General features: G+C 38.0%; 2 protein-coding genes across 8 annotated transcripts in view; both read right to left on the reverse strand.

Moving 5' to 3' along the window:
- The window catches only part of XRN1 (5'-3' exoribonuclease 1), a 36,203-nt gene extending 34,258 nt beyond the window's left edge, over nt 1–1,945 (reverse strand). For all 6 annotated transcript variants that reach the window (XM_085587139.1, XM_085587138.1, XM_085587137.1 and 3 more), the window contains exon 1: nt 1,810–1,945. In XM_085587139.1, the coding sequence (XP_085443265.1) occupies nt 1,810–1,884 (75 nt within the window). In that variant the 5' untranslated portion in view covers nt 1,885–1,945. The remainder of the gene's footprint in view (nt 1–1,809) is intronic.
- Nucleotides 1,946–2,592: 647 nt separating this feature from the next.
- Nucleotides 2,593–20,527, reverse strand: part of ATR (ATR checkpoint kinase) — a 39,596-nt gene continuing 21,661 nt past the window's right edge. The window contains exons 27-47 of one of the 2 annotated variants that reach the window (XM_085587136.1): nt 20,045–20,252; nt 19,361–19,539; nt 18,347–18,511; nt 17,891–17,982; nt 17,236–17,327; nt 16,678–16,855; nt 15,336–15,512; nt 14,787–14,946; nt 14,089–14,268; nt 12,643–12,785; nt 12,069–12,166; nt 10,764–10,993; nt 9,957–10,091; nt 9,179–9,379; nt 8,724–8,867; nt 7,855–8,005; nt 7,016–7,172; nt 6,735–6,888; nt 5,646–5,797; nt 5,306–5,411; nt 2,593–3,997 (exon numbers count right to left, since the gene is read on the reverse strand). In XM_085587136.1, coding sequence (XP_085443262.1) covers nt 3,824–3,997; nt 5,306–5,411; nt 5,646–5,797; nt 6,735–6,888; nt 7,016–7,172; nt 7,855–8,005; nt 8,724–8,867; nt 9,179–9,379; nt 9,957–10,091; nt 10,764–10,993; nt 12,069–12,166; nt 12,643–12,785; nt 14,089–14,268; nt 14,787–14,946; nt 15,336–15,512; nt 16,678–16,855; nt 17,236–17,327; nt 17,891–17,982; nt 18,347–18,511; nt 19,361–19,539; nt 20,045–20,252 — 3,276 coding nt within the window. In that variant the 3' untranslated portion in view covers nt 2,593–3,823. Of the gene's footprint in view, nt 3,998–5,305; nt 5,412–5,645; nt 5,798–6,734; nt 6,889–7,015; nt 7,173–7,854; nt 8,006–8,723; nt 8,868–9,178; nt 9,380–9,956; nt 10,092–10,763; nt 10,997–12,068; nt 12,167–12,642; nt 12,786–14,088; nt 14,269–14,786; nt 14,947–15,335; nt 15,513–16,677; nt 16,856–17,235; nt 17,328–17,890; nt 17,983–18,346; nt 18,512–19,360; nt 19,540–20,044; nt 20,253–20,527 lie in introns of both variants that reach the window. The other variant, XM_031505647.3, reaches the window with a different exon arrangement.

A 20,527-nucleotide genomic window follows, 5' to 3' on the forward strand; every position in this document is an offset into this window, starting at 1 on the left:
ACCAAAATGCACCACAAGAGCAACTGACATTAAACAAATCTCTTCCCTAATCCCTCAGTAAGACTGCTCACAAAAATCCCCCTGTCATCACACCTAGGAAAAGGCACTGCCAACTTGTTACAGTTTTCTACAAAACTACTGCTCATACATCTTTAAAGGCACCTTGCTGGGCTTGCATTCATCCTCCAGATGAGAACTGTAACTGTCTTAGAAAGAGAAAATGGTGAAGAGAAGAAATTAGAGGCAGGATCAGGAATGATCCCAAATCAACTGCTGTAACTAGCCTTCTGTTGCACATCATGATCTTTAGTATGGTTCAACTCAGCCACCAAACTGCTCTCAGTGCTTTCAGATAAGTGAGCAGGGCAGTGCATAGGCAGCGTCTTAAAGACACAAAACCAAAAGCTTTTACATGGAAGCAACATACATAAAAGGTCCTATGTTTTATTCGAGAAGAACAGCTATAATATGATTTAACAATAATGCTGTTTTATATAGATAGTAAAACAGCTTTTTGATTTATTGGTTTGGTTTTTTTTTTTACTCTTAGCATATACTCCAGATGCCAGCATGTGTCAGTCTGTATCTTCAAGTGATCTGGAAGGGTTGTGTTTACTGTTTGTCTTAAGAGCTCTAGCTGCCTCTTTTAGAAGGCATCAAGGGTAGCACCCTCTGCTGCCATACCCCTGGTTAGAGTAGACACTGCTGCCTCCCCAGCTTGCCAAAGTTCTTCAGCACAAGTTTAAAGATGTGTCAGCAGCCCAGGCTTCTAAGGAAACAGCAGAAAAGGCAGCATAAACTGCTGCCACCTTGCTACACAGATAACATTAGACACTTCAGAGAAGGCCAACAAATCATAAGCAAAGCCCTAAGCTTTGAACACTGCTTTAAAACTATCAGATAAGGCCAAACATCCAGGCTGGGAATCACTTGAGCTGGGCACCTTAGTTACACTGACACAACAGCTATTTAATCTTTAAAAATCCCAGGTGTTTAGGGAAAACGTATTAATATTCAAACACACTCTCAATTATCACCTATCTCAGAAGATCCTCACTCAATCTATAAAACCACATCTGTGACACCAGCTGAAAATGATAATTAGAAGCACTTGTATCCAACAGGTACCAAACATGTAATCTCTGAAAAGATGACGTCTTTGTCCAACTATTGGAAATATGATTTACCGCTTGAGTTTTCCAGGCTTGAACATACTTCCCGGTTCAGCTACTAACACAAACTGTCCGACGCAGGCGACAACAAGGAAACGCAGCACAGCTGTAAAACCTGTCCCTCGTCATTACCGCGCCACTGGCCGTCAGCAGCTGTAACTTTTCTGAGCCCAACAAGGAGCAAACTCCGACCGCGGGCTCCCGCGCGGCCGGCGGGGGCTGCCGAGACCAGAGCGAGGGAGAGCCCGGCGGGGCGGGCGGGCGGCGCGGGCCGGGACCCGCCGCTCCCGGGGGAACGGCGCGCTCGGTCTGGGACTGCTGCCACCATCGCCGGCCCCAGCCGCGGCCACTGCTGCCTGCCAGCGGCGGGCTCGGCCCGGCAGCCGGGCTGTCAGGGGGCACCGAACGCCTCACCGCTCCCCAGGGATCGCCCACCGCCGTCCCACCGCTTTCGGCGGGTCCCGCTGAGCCGCACCGCCCCGGCCGTGGGCGAGCCGGGCCGGGCCGGGACTCGGTCCCGCAGGGCCGCCCGGAGACGGGGCCCGAGCGCTCTCCCGCTCCCCCGTCCCGCCGAGGGGCCGGTCAGGACCGCCGGGGCGGGCCCGTGTCAGGCAGCGCCGCTCCGCCCGCAGCTCACCTGATGCTCCTTCAGCACCTGGCTGAGGCAGGGGTACCGCTCCGAGATCCACCGGTAGAACTTGGGGACCCCCATGGCCACAGCTCCCCGCCGCCCTCACAGCCCCGCCGGAACCAAACACGGCGGGCCGCGCTCCGCCCTCCTTCCGGCGCGCCGCGCTGACAGCGGCCGAGCGCCCGCACCGAGAGCGAGCGGCACGGAGCGGCGCCGGAGCGGGCGGGCCCGGGGCGGGCCCGGGGCGGTTCCCGCCCCTCGGCTGCCTCACTGCCGCCCCGGTACGCAGGGCTGGGGAGAGCCGCGAACACGCGGAGCTCTCTTTGCCCCTGTCCCGCCCCGGTACGCAGGGCTGGGGAGAGCCGCGAACACGCGGAGCCCCCTTTGCCCCTGTCCCGCCCCGGTACGCAGGGCTGGGGAGAGCCGCGAACACGCAGAGCTCCCTTTGCCCCTGTCCCGCCCCGGTACGCAGGGCTGGGGAGAGCCGCGAACACGCAGAGCTCTCTTTGCCCCTGTCCCGCCCCGGTACGCAGGGCTGGGGAGAGCCGCGAACACGCGGAGCTCCCTTTGCCCCTGTCCCGCCCCGGTACGCAGGGCTGGGGAGAGCCGCGAACACGCGGAGCTCCCTCTGCCCCTGTCCCGCCCCAGCCCGCGCCGCAGATCTGCTCCCCGCGCGATGGCACCGCCCGGTGCAACAGCTCCTCGGGCGGCTCTCTGCGCTCCGATAAACTGATAAAGCCTGGGAAAAAAACAGAACGTCAGCGCTCAAACACAACACCGGAAACATAGTATGTTCCAAATATTTTACTAGGAAAACTCGTCACGTTTATGGGACAGTGACAACACTTCTAGATTGCGCACTTGATCGACGGAGAAACAAACGCCCTAGAAGCAGTTGCAGACCCATTCTTTTACTTTCCCAAACCTCTGGATTTCAGCCGAACAGAGCAAACATTTGAGTGTCACAGGGGTGTAAGCCTGTAATCGAAATCTAACAGCGCTGCTTGTCTCTCAGAATAGCAGAAACAAAACCACAAAAATTCTAATAATAGCCTACTGTAGGTTAAAAAGGTGTAATTTTTCCCTATCTCCCCCCCACCCCTCATTTCCCTACATTTTGGATGCCTAGAAAGCAAGCATTACTGTAAATTAACATTTGCCTTTCAACCATATTTTAGTCTACTCTTCTCTGTGCAAAAACACCTTTTCTGAAATGGAGTCTGAAAAATACTCCCTAGAGCCGTGTTTTTTCCAGGGCGGAAGAGGGGATGCACAAAGCTCTCGGGAGCCTACGCGGATGGTACATTCACAGCCACAACCACCTGCCCACTGCCCTGGCCTTACAGCCACACGGCCAGCGTCCTGCAGCTCCCTTTGTCCCATGTCCTTCGAGAGGTTTTTTTAGAGCACTGCACTGAAGGGCTAAGGAAATAGGTTCAGAATATGGAACCACTTTACCAGTTTACTCACGCTAAGATTTAAAATCCCAAAAGCTTTCCTAGAAATAGCCACACAACAGGAAAGAAAGTTGAAGAAAAGTTTACTGCTGGAAAGAAATACTAATAATTTTTAGAAAGTCCTTCTGCATATGAGTACAGAAATTGAAATAACCACTTTACATCCTATCAGTATTAAACTTCATTGTTTTATTTTCTAATCTAAGCCAAATGAGAAACATGTACAAAAATATACAGTACTTTATAGAGTGCATCTGTCAACATCATGAAAATCTTTCATTTAGTCAGAGACTTGCAGAGCCTTGCATAGTCTAAATTTTAAGCAGTTCTTACGTACTGACTTTTATGTACAAAAGGTGAGTCCTAACACCTTACACGTCTGCATTCATAGCATTCTTGCAAGGGCACTGTACATTTTACACAGATATTGGAAGACCATAAGCCTTTTCTTCTGCTTGCAGCCAAAAATCAACAGAAGTAACCACGTACCACTCACTGATTCCCTCTCAACAATATTACAGCTACAGTACTTGTGGATGCTATTATTCCAAAGGGAACAAATATCACATATATGGAGCCCAGCCCATATACATCTGGCAGAGCAGGTTGTCATCACTTGCTTCTTGAATGAGGTAATGAACATGCCCTTCAATAGATAAAGGTAATCCTTTGATTCTGTTTCTAGTCTTAATGACACCTTGCAGCCGTTGTTCTATATCAAGGACATGGGTTTTGGCCTGCAAAGAAGAAAAAAATTGGTACTATTCATGAACTTCCACTTCTCAAAATAAAACCAGTATTCCTTAGGATGTGTTTGAAATCATATTATAATTTAACACAAAATCCAGATGCCTATACCAGCTACATTGAAAACAAAGGCTACTCACTTATAAGAACAATTCTCTAGCATGGATATATTATTGGCCAAGCTATAACTTTTGCCTTACATTTTTACAGTTAAAAGTTACCAAAGGAGACTGAAAGAGCTATATAAATATATCTGAGAATTGTTAGAAAGCTTATTGCATACAATTAATTTCAAATAAATGCAGCATTTTCCTAGCCTTGTTCCTGGACTTCTGGATAAAATTTAAGTCTGGAAAATTTAGATCAAAATTTGAGCATCTCAAAATGAGCTGTTCCAAGGCCCACTGGAGTTGCTAGTTCATACCAATTACATTCACACATTTTCTTTTAAATCTCAAGCACATCGTTGGCACTTCTCCAGAAAAAGCAGTTAACATATACAATTATGTGGGCGGTCTTGTAAAAGAAAATTTTTGTAAAAGAATGTAGACATAGCTGGTTAGAAACTGTTTGAAGACCAAGAGATTTTCTGTGCTGAAATAGAACAGGTAAATTCTTTGTTGTCATACAGTTTCAGTGATGTAGTTTTTCCTTATCTTAACTGTGTTTGTTAGTGCTCCCTAAGTATTGTCTGCTATTACACATTTATTTTCATTAAACTGTCCTTAAAAAAAAACCCCAAAAATAGAAAGGAACAAATCAGAAATTTTGCATAGAGGGAAGATATTAAAAATTAAGCTATACTTTGGGTGAATAATACAGTCTTCAGCAGCAGCTAATAAAGAAACAGTATGAAATCTTAATTTTAATCACATCATTCTCTATATGTACCAGGGCATATATTTATTCAATAATAAACATCCATTCAGGAAAAGCATGAATATACACATGGAAAGGACTCCAGAAGTTACCATCACTGTAAATCTGGAGGACTCTGCAAGTGAGGGGTAACAAGATGCATCACTTCTGCTGATATTTTCTTTGATTTAGTAACACCAACAAGAGAATGACAGGCTTTTTTGTTTGGTTCTTTAACAGATAAATTACATTTTTTATCAGTTAAAAAAAATCTCGTCATGGATAAAAATTATGAACAGAAAGATAACAAAGAACAAACAGAGAAATTTTTAAATGGAAGAAAAAAAAAATATGAAGTTTTCATTAGGAAGTATGTAATTCGTAACAATAATGGACATTCCACATTTGAATACCTTAGGCTGTCTTTGTTTTAAACTCACCTTTTCATTGACAACTTCTCCAGTTTCATTCACCTGGGCTTTTGTATTCCCTTTAACAGGTTTACTCCATTCCACAAGAGGATCATGGAGAAAAGTCTTTAAGACACTAAATAAATAAAAAATTTAGAAAAGGATATGATACATAAATACATTTAATTTTCAAAACATAAACACTGTCAGGAGCCTGTAGCTAGTGCTGAATATTTATATAGCTTTATATTTAGCTCCATGTCATGGTGAGAGTGAGCTGCAGGATAGGCATATGCTCCAGCAGTTTCTGTTTCACACGTTTAGACTACAGACAGCTTTGGGGAGTTTGCAGCAGAAGTAGTTGCCGTACCTCATCAGAGGCTCCCTCTGATCACGCATCAGCCTCAGGGTGACTTCACAGGCTCTTCGGAAGAGCCCTTCTGTTCCCATGGGACCCATCCCATTAACCATGTTGTGAGTGAGGCGGAAAGGAACAATTTCCGGAACTTCAAAAGTTTCTCCCTTTACATTGAGAAAAAGAAAAGGGATGCCCTAAGTGTTTTAAGCATTATTTGCATTGGTTTTAAGTTTTTTCCTCCCTCTTTGTCAGTGGCGGTTTCCTAGCTGGCAAGATATGTTTGCTCAGCTCACAGTCTTACTCAGATAAGGGGAAATTACACTGAGTAAAAGGTAACATTGTCCAAATAACCTCTTTCCCCCTGTTTTAACACACTAACGCAGGGTATAAAATTTTGTTCTTAAATACATATTTATGCTCTGTAGTCTCATTGCAAAAATGCTAACTTTTCTTTTATAATCTGCAAGTTTGCTTAAAAACATTTTTTTAAATTGTTATATAGGACAATTTAGACTTACTAAAAAGAAACCAGAAGAAATAACCTAACAATATTTCTACCTCACTTATCAGAACTAAAAAGGCTACATGTCCCACACCAAAAACATCTTTCAACTGGAACACCAAAACTCTAAATCCCAATCTGGCCACAATTTCTGCTGTTTATTTTACAGAACTGTTGGAATTTTTGTGAATTTGTGTGAGAGATAACAAGAAATTCTCCACAGCAGTAGAATTCTTAATGTAGCAATTAGCTTTGTTTGGAGGGTGATAGTGGAGAGAGGAGAGTCACAAAATAGAAACAATCTAAAATTTGGGCTGTTTCGGTATATCGACATCAGGTCATCTGATACTGGCTAAATCAAAAAGTGATTTTAATTGAATGCAGCACACAGTCAATCACATCCCCTTTATGTATCCCAGGCTTTTTTGGGATATAAATACAAGACAAAGTGAGACAAAGCACACAATAGATATATTAAAGTAAAATGGAAATAAGTAATGGAAAAGAAATTTATAACTTACATGCATATAAGACAGTAGAAATTTATAACTTACATGCATATAATATACAGAGCACATTCAGCAAGTGGCATTTCTCACCTTATTGAACAGGCAGTTGAAATCCACATGCACACACTCCCCAGTGAAAGAGTCAAACAAGATGTTCTCCCCGTGGCGGTCTCCCAGCCCCAGGATGTAGCCCACCATGGACATGACGGCAACGGAGCGGCAGTAGGCTGACCTGCTGTTGTACCTGTGGAGATAGAGCAGGCAGAGCTGAGGCTCTGCTTGCCTCACCTGTCCTCGTCCTGTGCTCTCATTAATTCTTAGGGAATACACAAAGTAGATGCTCTTGAGCTGACCCAACCCCAGTCACTCACCATGAAGTAGGGTCAGGAAATGTTCTAAGAAACCATTCATGAAAGAGAGGAGGGTGACGAGGCAGAAGGACCTCTTTGAACATTTTCAGCTTTTCAGGCAAAGGTGCTGACTTTGGAAGCATGTGCTGCCGCAGTTCTTTCCCAGTCATGTAGATACCTGCAACAGACTTCCTCAGTCAGGCAGAAGAAATCACCAAATACAAAGCCTTATATGTACTATTTAAATATGGTAATTAAAAGAAAATAAGTTTATCTGTAAAGTTGAAATAAATGATCAAATGAAAAATAATCTATAAACCATGTTAGTTGTGGGGTACAGGAAAGTTTTCCCCCGAACTTTTACTGCACTGATCAGAAAGCTGCTTTTTAACAAGAAATTCAAAAGAAATCAGATCTTTTCTCTGGAAAGCTGCTGTATTCCTAACCTTGACTCAATTGTATATTATCTTAATTATCTCACATAAATGTAACAGAAATGAAAAGTAAAAAAATCAAATGTAAAGAAAAAGTTCAAAGTATTTTTTATTATTCAGTGCTGCACCTATATCCCCATGCTGCTGAAACAATTTATGTCACTATATGTAGGAAAGTATTAAGATGCCTGTGATACCAGCTCTTGTAAGGAACTTGTTCATTGCAACTACCAACTCTCTTCCATTTAAGAACAAAAGTCTACCACACATATGAATAATAATACATTGCTGACAGATAAAAATACATGTGACTACATCTTCCTAGAATTTAGCCTGACTCTTGCCATTTGTTTCATTTACTTAATAAGATACAAGCTCTTCAAAAATATCTAAAAACTTTTACTATATTCTAACATATTTATTTACCTTTCTCCTTATAAAGTTTTATCAGGATATTTCTTAGACCAGCAGTGTTATTCACCCACTCAATTATGCCACATTCATCATTTAATGGAATCACTGCGTAGGTGCGGATATGGAGCTCTCGCCTACGGGACTCTGCATCTTTTCTTAAGCACTATTCACAAAAGGAAAATGAGATTAACACAGAACACAGATAGGATCAAAATGGATCTATAGCATTTACATTCTATCTATAACTACCTTCTAATCACACAATCTAGAATTTACAAATCTAAGCTTCACAGTCTTGCAGGAGGTCAAATGAAAGCAAAATGTGCATCTGTTCTCCAAAGTAAATTTAAAATTTAAAAGAAGAGGATTTTGCAATAAAATAATCAAATTGTATAACTTGTACATGGCTTAAATCCCTTAAAAGCAATATTTGAAATAAATACTTTAGTGTTTCAGAGATGGCGTCATTTGCTTTAACCTCACAGAAAACATGGTACCTTATCCTTAAACACACTGCTGAAAAGCAAAATAGAACAAAAATAAGAGGTATGGCAATATTTCAGTATCAAAAAATTAATGTACCTATGTTTTAAAAAATATATTAGAAATTACTAAATATGAAGCATGACAGCAGAAAGTCTGCAGATATTTATTTATTGTAAATAACCTGCCCGGTCTATTTTTGCTGGAATAAGGAATTGTTTTGGCAGAATATTGTAATTTGTTATTGTTTTCACAAGCCTGTAAGAAGTCATACATTATCAATTGCTATTGTTTTCTTCCTAAAGCTAAATTGGCTTTTTTTGCTAGATAGCTCAGTGTTCTGTCCTGGTCAATAAGTATAATGCACCTAATGCACCTGATTGTCTCATTCATCAAACCTTATTAATAAGGGAATTGAATTCCATGAGCCGGCAGTCTTTTCTCAGATCATCTTTTGGCTTGCACATCATAATGTAAGATTTCCCATCTGAACCTTTCAAGGTGATCTTTTTTGGCTTTTGAAGTGAAGCAAGAATTTCCACCTAAGGAAAAATGAACTTTACTAACATCTGTATCAGATTATCCAAAATAAAGTGTAATTTTAATAAACCACTGCAACCAACTATGTTAGCACTTCCACAGTGCTGCAGCCTGTTAACCTCAGACCAGAACTTTATCTGAGTGCCAAAGGGCCACACCTGCCTCAGGCTGCTGTGACAGAATCCACTCAGTTGCCACAGAAGTAATTATGGAATTTCCTACTTACTCCTCCCATTTCTAGAGAACAGAGATGTATTTGCAGCTATATTTGTTTAACATGGAGTGAAAAAGCAGGTGACAACTAGAGCCTTACCACATCATCAAAGCCTGCAATGTAGGCCCAGCAGCCAGGAAAAGGGTCATGGTTAGCATGGGTACCAGGAATTGAAGGAAGAGTTGGTATCATTACAGATTGTAAGGGAATGAGAATTTCACTGAATGTGGGCTCTTCTACTAATCTTTTCAGTGTTTTGAAATGAATATTCATGCTTAATGTTGAGTTGTTTCCATCAACCTTGAAAAAGAAGGATGACCAAAGTCAGAAATAACCTTTAAAGTTAACATTAACTAATAAACAGACTAGAATAATAAATGCTGATTGTAATAAGAACAACAGCAAGCTACATTTCAAATTAAATAATCAAGAATAAAATATATCTGGCTGATGTGACAGACTTATTTTTCACTTTGAATATAAATACAGAATAATGAAAGATTTCATTTAGTTCTACTTTTATTATCACGTTGATTTGTTCATAAAAGCCCAATCACCCTATTTTTACAGTAAAACTGTGAAAATTAATGGGCATGAATGATATGTGAAAGTACAAAATAATGTAAAGTCCATGCACTGTTAAACAAGCCATTATGTACTGAAAGTTTTTAAAGTTTGCTCAATTTAAGTTTCTGCTAAACTGCAGTAACATTATAAATATATAATAATTAGTATTAATATATAATTATTCATATAATAAATTATTAACAATATAAGTAATATTATGAATTGACTAATGAAAGCAGTCAGAAGCAGCTTTGTATGAGATTCTTGAATAATCCTACAACATGCACTCGTTTGTTTATTTTCTAAGTACCGGTTTGTTGCAGAGTTCCAACAGCTTGTCTGTAAGGCGTGTGGCATCTCCAATAAATTTTGCTAAAGTTTCCTTCATGTGAATAGCTCTGTTTAGAATTTCCTTACATCTATTGACTCGCATAGGGTAAGAGGACTGAAAAAAAAGGAAAGTTAAAATTTATTAAACAAAGAGTTGAAGAATCCTCCCCAGTAAGTAATAGTCTTATTGCTTATCATATTTAATATCTGGAGAAGGATGTACTTTAATTGAAAAGCTGAAGTGGTACTGTTGGTGGGTGTGTGGGGGTTACTTCTGAAACCATTATTGGGAGTCCCACAATATAAAGGCCAATATTCAAGAATATGTCAGTGTATCCTGAATGTTATTTCACCAGCCTCATGCAGCACACTTCTCAGTCTGCTTTGGAATGTCCTTACTGCTAAGTAATTACTTGTACATCTACCTACTAAGTTGATTCTTTGTTTATAGGACATAGGACTGAAAGTACTATAACACAATTAGTAAATGCAACAAAATCTGTTGCCCATAACTACACAATTCATCAGCTATTTGTTACTCAAATTTCCTTTCCTAATACACCATGCAAGTTTGGATGCATATTAGCATTCTGATTTGGAGCATTTAAACTGTAATATCGGAATTAAGACTGCAATAAAATAATTGGCAGTGATGGCATTGATACCTGCTTCTGCAACACTGTATCACAACAAATGAGACTCTCAAATCCTTCTTATCAGCTTAAAGTAAAATGGGTTATATTTACATTTCTGAGAAAAACAAGTGTAGCTATACATATCAAGGTACCTTGGACACCGCAGTCATCATCCACATTGCTTGCTGTGGATAGGCTAAAAACACCTTAGCAACAATCACCATCAGAACTGCAAAGACTTCATCATGAGAATGGCAGATTCGAGAGATGAGCTGAGAAAAGGCTGTCAGGAACTGGTAAGGTGCCAGGTGATTTGTGTGCTCTGTAATCACCTTGTTTATTTTAGCCAGGTCATTTTTCATTTGAACACGTTCTGAACGACCTGCTGAAAAATGAAAAGACCATATTCCTGGTTCTCTTCACTGGAAATTGAAAGTAATTTAAATCAAGGCTTTAGAATAATATTTTGTTGGCAATTTCATAAGCCAAAAAAAATTGAAGGCAACAAAAAGCTCCAACTGTAAAGTTCTTTTTAACATAGCATACAGTGACTGAATGCATATGCCATTTAACTAAGCAGAATACCATGCAATTAAATGTCTTTAAAATGACTTCTTTAAAATGATATGGTAGGGATAGAATAGACTAAACACTCCATGTATTTTCCTGATAAAAGGATTCTGATGTTCTTTAATGGAGAGAAAATGAAGAAAGTCTTTCCATGGGATGAAATTGGCACATCTGCTCCTATCTTCCTATCTCCACCCCTGTCCCTGAGCTTGAGTTTCACATCAGCACCTCAGAGTACAGGATCTGATGGGCCTGCAGCCAAACAGTTGAGCTAAGTGTGCAGAATGAGGACAAGATCAAGGAGCACAACTGTCTGCTTCACGCCAGACCTGCAAGCAATGTTTGCAATTTTTATTTGTACCAAAATCTCCCACCAAAGTACATCTGTGGTGTTAGTTTCTCATGCCTTCACACTGCTGCCTACAAGATTTCCCCCCCCCTACAGTTCAATAAAACGAGGTGGAACATTTCAGTAAAATTCCTTAAAAGACTGAAACCAAAACAAACTGAAAAAAAGCCCTAAGGCCTAACACTTTACTGTAGCAAGTGCATACAAAACAATTACTTACTCATCACTCATGAGGCATCTTAAAAGTGGTGACAAGGGGCATGCAAGGATTTTCCCTGTATCTAATGCCTTCAGTTACCCAAGGACCAATGCTGTCTCACTACATACTTGAAAAAATTCTGGAAGATTTAATTTAAATAATTAATACTCTCCTGCATATTAACATCCTGTATTTCACAAGAATAGTAGTACTTTCTTGTTTCCATATAACCTCAGGCAATAAAGCTAAATGAAAAACTGTATGTATATTTCACCGTTCTTTCAATCATCTATTCAAAAGAATGACATGGAAACTGTGTACTGGGAAAAAATGTTCTACCTTTATCACATTCATATGCTTTTGCTCCAAAGTCCAGCCATAAAGACAGCATTCTTGGCATTGACTGATAAATGAATTGGTTTCCATACTGGAGAGACCTGTGATTAAATGTTTAAATCAAAGAGTGATATATATTAGAAGTAATACAAATTTTACATTCTCATTCGTTTAATGTTCCTTTCTAACTTTAGAAATGGAATATTTCTATACTAAATACTTTCTATACTAATACTTTCTATACTAAATATTTTCTATACTAAAATACTTCTAACTTTATGTCAGCATTTTAATGCATCTGCAACAACCAAAAAATAATTAAGAGTTTGTTTTTATTAGTCAAAACCACAGATTAAATAATTAACTGTCTGACAAAAGACACAATTGGTTAGTCAGAAGTAAAATTAATTATGTATGAAAACAAAAAGGAAGCATGTAACATTTTGTTTTACAACAGTGTATAAAAATTGGAGTCAGTTTGAATTGGTGAAAGACAATATATTCCTACAGAAATGGGGTTTTTTTCTCAGTATAATTGCCATCCTTTTACAAAAAGTAAGCAACGTTCTCCTCTAACCTCCCAAAGTGATGAACTATGTATCTAATCAGATCTCCTTGTTTTTCCATCTTGTTGTCAGTTACCATCGGCATTAATTTGTCATAGTATTTTGCAAGATAAAAATGTCCATCTTCCCATTCTGGTAAGAAAACTGTAACATCCTGCAACATCAAAATGAGGTAATTACTTCTGAGAATATGCTAATTTAAAAATAAAATTTAAAAAAAATCTCAAGAAACAATCTCATGTTATGTTGTGCAGAGTACATGCAAAAAAATTATTGTTAACCCTGTAACTCCAAAAAATTCTAATTTTGCCTCAAGATAATTGTTTCTACAAACCAGAAGTCTGTTTTTAAAATGCCTTTTGCTTTTGGAGAGACACAATTCAAGACAGAATGATAAGGGATTCCTGAACTAGGAAAGATCATACTTTAATTAAAATCAGGTTCCTGATCTTAATAACTCAGTACTGAGTTAGAGTTTTTTGTAAAGTGAAACAGCATGATGTTAACAGCTGGACTTGGGGCATCTTTCTGACCTTAATGAATCTATGATTCTATATATTTCTCATTTCTGTTTTCCTTCTAAATCAAAATGTTTTAAAAAAAAAAAAATCGTGTGACATGTATTAGAAAATAAATAATTGGTGAGAGGCACATCTCCTATCTAATAACACTGGCTTATTTCCTGTGCCAATACTTAGCAGAGAGTACTGAGTGTCAGTGTTCTTATGGAATCCACTGAAATGTCATTTGTTTACATTATTTTAACCTTCATTAGATTTGATACATTTACATTTTTACATTTTATAGAAGTATGTTATTTAGTAAGACAGAAGTAACTATTAACAGTATCAAATGCCAAAACTTGGACAGGAGACATGCTGCTTTTAAGGAAGCATAAACATCTACATCTCCTACTGTTTTAGAAGGCAATATTAGTCAATGCCAAAAAAGTATTTCACAGGCATCACAAGATGAAGCATGCAGTACAGTATTGTTCAAGAAGATGATACCAGTTTGTCCCTTTTCCTAGTTCTTCATAGACTGGAAGCACATTTAAATCACAGTTATAAGTCACTAGCAGAGAGAAATAAAACTGAAGAGTAGTGCAATGCATCACCAGGTCAACTGCGTGTATTTGGAGTAGTCCACATTTTAGTAAGGAATTCTAATCTGTGCAAGCATGAGAATAAAGTCATACATCTGTAACTTGTTTATTTAAAATTAATTAATGAACTACTATGAACTGTAGTCTCCCCTATACTGATGTGTTACATTAAACCTAATTAAGACAGGTATATCTTCACAAGAACTGCTCTCCTCCTACAATGGATGCACTGCACTGTTTAATCCCATTTGTTATACTTGGTTGACACCACCAGGAGCAAAACAATAGCTTACTTAAGTAATACATTATTATTCAGAGCTCCTGCCTTGTTAAGAGTAGTATTCCAGATTACCTTATACTTTTTCATGACTGCATTGCTTTCAAAGTTAGCAGTTTCTTCCATAAATCTGCCCACTAGCAGCATTGCCCGACCATGGATGAGCTGATTTTTGCTATTGCAGGGTGCTTTATTTTCAGGGAAGCATAATTCAACCCCCTTTTGGAGAACAATTAGTGCTTCATGAACTTCACCCTAAGGGAAAGACAGAAAACATTTTCTATACTTTTAATAAGAGAGATACAAAACTTCCCGCTTAGAGTTGTTATTAAGGAAAGCTATGTCCCCAGATGTGTTCTAGGCCATTCTGGCTGTGGTAACTGAATATTACTAACTTCAAATGCTTCTTGTATTCCTTGTTATCTCAGCATTGCTGTGCCTTTAGGTGTACCACAGTAATTTCTCTCATGTTTGCTGCCTACTGCTATTAGTTGAAAGGAAAAAAATTAAGAAGACGTCTACTATAAAGATAATATAAATTTGCCTGGGCTGCATTGACAGAGACAGGTAATCCACCAGTTTTATACAAAGGTGCTAAGAAGATGAGATACATAACAGGGCTGACCAGCACCTGGAGGATGTATCAATGTATCAACTGTCCGAGCTGACATATCTTGTTTTATATATGCTGTGTGCCATTTTTATCTTGAAGAAAATTTAAAATATTATTTTCTTGCATGTAGGAATTTAAATTCCATTTTTGTTGTTCTTACCTTGGACCAGAGCCACTTTGCTCTTTCTACATAAAGTTCTGAGAGTGTTGACTCCCCAGCATTCAGCAGAGCATTATAGGCAGTCTGGTGATGCCCAGCTTTCCTTGCAACTCTAGCACTCTGGAGCCAGCACTGTCCAACAAGCTCGCTGTAATCCTGGCTACAGGGATATTTTCACAGAAAATTAAACATTTCTATTTTGAATGCTACTTTAAAATCTGAAGTAAAAATCACAACGTGTTGAAACACAAGTTGAATTTCTCAAGAAGTTATATACTAAACATCAATAATTTAAAACTATTTTAATACATTTGTTTCACTTTTTTTTTTCCATTTAGGACTAGAAATAAATACACTTTGTCCCCGTTTCTTGCTTCTCTTTCCTTTAGACACTGCCTCTCCTTCTTATTTTGAAAAGACATAATATTGGGGGACTACTTTTGTCTAGAACAAATTCCCAGAGTTTTATCTTCTCTCTACTAACATATATATGAAACCCCAGAGTATAACTGAGAATACAACACAGACAAGAAACAGTAATGTCCTCACCTTTTACTGAGACTAAGCAAAGCCCTTCTCAGTGCTAAAATGGGTTCTTTTGCTCTGTAAGAGTTTTGGGTCATTTCAATACGAGCACACCAGTTGAGGGAATCTCTACTGTGGTCACCATCTGGTTGCTGAAACATTGGCCCAATACTGTGTTCCAACTCACACAGCATATGCAACCTGTGTTAGCAAAATAGAGGCAGAAAATTGGTGAGAATTTATTACTGTTTGACATACATACAAATTTTACAAAGTTTTTGCTTTTTTTTTTCTAAAATTTGGCCCTGTAAATAATGTCACCCAGCAGGATTTATTCTAAAAAGCAAAAATGCAACAAAACCAAGCACACAAAATCCAGGATTTACAAAATTATTCATTTTTTTATCAATATTTCTTTGCCAAGCTGCTGAAGAAAGAGACAGTGTAGATCACTCAGAGAGGAAGTCAACCTTTAGAAAGAGTATTTCTATCCATTATTTTCAGCAATAATTATTCAGAAAGTCTTACATTTTCAACAAATCCCATTTTAGAAGCAATATACTTTTACTTAAAAAGTGAAGTTATTCCATTTATTTTAAAATACCATTACTGTTCATATCTGTCACTGTAAAGATGGAAAGCTGAGTGGCTGTAAATGCCCCAGTTCTCACTGGCAGAGAGAAGTGGGTACAAATGTAGTGGGTACATCTGACAGAGAAAAAGTGATCCTTGAAAGGCTTCCAAGTAGCCTGGATCAGTGGCTAGAGGAAACTACTTTGAAACACTTCTTTCTCAATACCCAAACTTCATTTCCCAAACAACAATGCAGAAACTAAAACAAGCACTTCAACTGACTTCAGCCAATATCTTGCCATAAGGATGCATTTACAGTGCAGAGGAAGGATTAAGTCTATTCAAAAAGGCTACGTTTTAGTCTACTGCAGCCAAATCAAAAGTTTATTAATAAAGAAAAGGGATGGGGTTTAATTCTTACTACTCTTTCTTGATTAAAAAGGGAGTGCTTTTCAGCCTCCTCCTCCATATAGGTCAAAAGCAATGCTCTCAAGTTAACGGCTTTACTGGCCTATTTGTACTACTTCAAGCATGGAATTAAATTGCTGGTTTTTATTACCTGATGTTTACATTTGCTTGCTAGCTGCTTTGGAAAGACCATACCACATAGTTTTATTGTGAATTTTTTCCATGGAGGATAAATATAAATTCCTAATTAATCAAAGGTTTTCCCTTGAATATAAAAAAAGGTGTCAAAAAATGTACCATTTACTGTAGAAATGCGAAATTCTTGCTGCTGCATACTTGATACATGATTTCTGATTTTAAAAATAGTGCCATGAAAATGAGAAACCTGATAATGTGTTCATATCCTCGCTGATAAGATCCTCTTTCAAAGCTTGCTGCTGAAAGGGGCACAATCTGTTCTGCTCGAACAACCTTGAGTGTCTCATAAAAAGCTGCTTCATTTTTCTTCTTGGCTGATAATAATAAATGTCCCAGTCTGACACTCCAAGTAGTGGACTTCACATCTTTTGGGAGAAAAAGAAGACTTCTTCTTTAAGCAGCTTAACCTGAATGTGCTAATTTGTCTTAACATACTACTGGAAAAATAACTTTTTCTCAGAACTAAGTAACTGCATGTTATCAACACTGTATAATTCAACTCCACAATCCACCCAGCCAAACAGACTCAAAAGATACACACACTCGAAACTTCTGCTCAAAGACTATACAGGTTACAATCAAATTCAGTTACAAAATCCAGAACACACTCAGAACCAACCTTCCTACCAGTGAAATCTAAATCAAATGACAATAGCTACCCCTTGATTCAAGATGATTAAACTAAAGCATATAATTGTTCAGAAATGCAATGAAGTATTAATACTTTTATGTAATGATAACGTACCTGAAGCCAAATAATTTTCCAGTAAATCCCACTGTGATAATTTCCAGGCTGCTTCCACTCTGTAAGTGTTCAACTCAGAAATCCATTCAGACCTATTAAAAGAAAACAAAAGCAATACAATTTTGTGCTGTCTCCTCTCAGTATGTTAATCCTACATTACATTAGCAAGTGTTCTTTACATAAAACTTACTTGAAAAGAGGCAAGATAAGCTTGCTTCTAAAGAACGTCAGTAAAACCAAAGGACATGCATTGATAACAAGTAAGATCTGTACAACATGATCCCACAACTGCAACCTCCAAATAGTGTATTTAACTTCTGTGGTACACATCAAGAACTACCAGCTTTTAATCCATCTACCTATTTGGCTAAAGAATACCAATGGAATCAATGACATGGGAAACAATGCAAAAATCCTATCTAAGAAATTAAAGCACATACCAGCACTGCTCACAGTGCTGACAAGAACTATGAAAATTTCTGGACTTCCTGAATTAAATAATTTATAGATAAAGCACTCAAAGTTTTCTACCTAATTTAATTATGTTTAATAAGCCTCAGATGTTTGATAATGAGCAGAAATGGCTACTGAGGCAGAGATTTATACCAGAGCTTCATATTATTCAAATGAACTGCGTATTAGATGCTTACAGTACCTGTTTGCAAGCACTCCATTGACCTGAGTTATTACAGCAGATAACTGACCGAGGCCTAACATGGACTTCACTGCACCATGATAGTGAATGATCTAGAAAGAGGAAAAGAAACCAGAACAACAAATGAAAACCCCACATATACATTAATGAAACTCATGGCAAATCTGAAGCAAGAAATATGCTCATTTGGGTGTGTTTTAGAATACAAAAAAAGCATAACTAATTGCACCATAAGATAAATGAACATTCAAAAACTCCAGTAAAATATTTGTTTCAGTTCATAAGCTACTTCCAACAGCAATAATTATTTAGCAACTGGCACAATAAACACTTAGATTCCTATTTTACTTAAATATTCTGAAGACCTTTTTTAGCCTTACTCATCTGTGAGCCAATAAGATTAAAAATAATAATTATATGTATTAAAAAAGAAAAAAACCCAAGTTTTTTATTTACCTGATCAGGCTCCAGTTGGATAGCCCTATCATAGCAGGCTGTTGCATCTCTTAACAAGCCAATACTTTCATGCTCAAGGATCTGTTCCTTGAGAGATGGCTCTGCTTTCCGAATGGCGCTCACCCCAGCCACTCCATCTGGCTCGTGCATAGCAGCATACAATTTCTGTATTCAAACAGAATTGGATGTGGCCATTAAAAACAAGACGTTATTTTAAAGATATCCTGCAGAATTGCAGAACTTCTTGAACACGGAGCACACACTACTCCGTAGGATTAATTGGCAATAAATTTTCATTGAAGATGTCAGTTTTGCCAGGCTCCTGACAAAGTTGAGCTCTACTTCTCCTTAGCAGACAGCAATATTTATGATCTCATATTATTACACGTTAAGTTATCTTAAACCATCTGTATGAAGAGCAAAATAAATACCCTATTATTACATGATAGCATAAAGATGATTCTTTTGGTGAAAAAGCAACATACTAAGTTTCTTTCAAATTTGAAGTGCCACTGAGGAATATAAACCATAGGGAATCACAAACAGGATCATCCACAAGTTAAAATACTTCTTGAAAAGAATTTCTATAATTTGCAACACCTATAGCATTGGCTCTTTTTCTACTTTAGAATAAGCCACTTAGAATTTTTTCAAATGTACTTGGCTTTTTTGGTTTTGTTATTATAGTTGACTATATTTTCTGGCAAAAGGCACAGAGCCAACTTCAAAGCAATAAATGTTATCTTATCAACAAACACACATTTAATTTTTTTCAGGAATTTACAGTATTTTATCATACAATAAATCTACTCATTCCTTTTCATATAAGAAGCATGCCAAGCAAGAGAAACTACTAAATATTGCTGAAACACAGATGACTAAACACTTGTATTTAACAAGTGCCCAAATAAATCTTTTCTTCTTCCCATCACAAAGAAGAATTTGACCAACTTTATTTATCGTACACATTTTCATTTTGAAATAAAAAACAGAAACCAAAAAGAACTTCAGAACCTGAAGAAATCCAAGATGCTCCTGAATATTTTGTTTCTTCTCTGTTATAAATGATTCAAAGTGCATCACAGCCCTGGTGTAAGCCTTGGAACGAAAGGAGGCTACAGCCAGTGTATCCTGGGGAATGAGGTCTAGAAAACGTGTCACATTTTGATATTCTCCATAGTCCTCACTTGATGCTGTTGAAAAAAGGACAAAATAAAAAGTTTGTCAATTGAGGTTTATAAGAATTACCTTATGCATAAAAATCCAATTAATTAATTTAACAATATCATGAGATAACTGTACTAATTACAGAACATGGTTTCCTCTTCTGTCAACAATAATTCATTTAAAACAATTCTGGTGAACTTTCTACATCTTGCAAGACAGCACAGAATATTATATATTATATATGTAATATAATATTATATTCAGTTAAATGGAATGTTTATAAAACTACCAAGAAATTAACACTACATTCTTCAAATTTTAAATGTGTATTTCTTGCAACAGGCATTCAGAACAAGTCACCTGGGGTAGAAGGGGTGGAAATTACATAATGACATTAAGAAATCATAAAAGGGATTACATATTATACTAATACTGCATTTGTAAATGGTCACAATGTGAAGCTGCAAACATAAATAAAATTCTTTTTTGAATAATGTTAATACCATTTAAAATAAAATAAGCATCCCTCACTTTTTAGATCACTTCTGTCTTTGCTAGATTTGCCAGCATTTTTCTCAGCAATGAGTGTTTGAAACTTGTGTCTTGCCCACTGAGTGAGATGATCCAGCATGGAGAACACTGTCTGTGTGCTCAGCTGGCTCAGATCAGATGCACTGTCCTCAAGTCTCCTGCTGGACTGGTCATCGTGTTTCAGAACTGCCATAATCTCCATGTAAACCTACACAAAGGCAAAAGATAAAGTGTCATACCTGCAGCAAAATAGCAAGAAACAGCAATTAACACCAAAATCAATCTAAAATACTAGATATTTTAAGTGTCTGTTTTAATAATTTGGAGATTATTTTAATTATCTTGTCTCACAATCTCAAAAGGAAGAAATGGCAAACCAAGCAGCAGCTGTTGTCAAGGGATTTCATACAGGGAGAAAGTCTTGAGGTTTCAAGACACAAAAATGCTACTGCATCTCTTCTACAAATACAATACTTCAAGATT

Source organism: Lonchura striata, chromosome 9, assembly GCF_050655825.1.
Source record: "Lonchura striata isolate lonStrDom1 chromosome 9, ASM5065582v1, whole genome shotgun sequence".
NCBI classification, from domain to species: domain Eukaryota; kingdom Metazoa; phylum Chordata; class Aves; order Passeriformes; family Estrildidae; genus Lonchura; species Lonchura striata.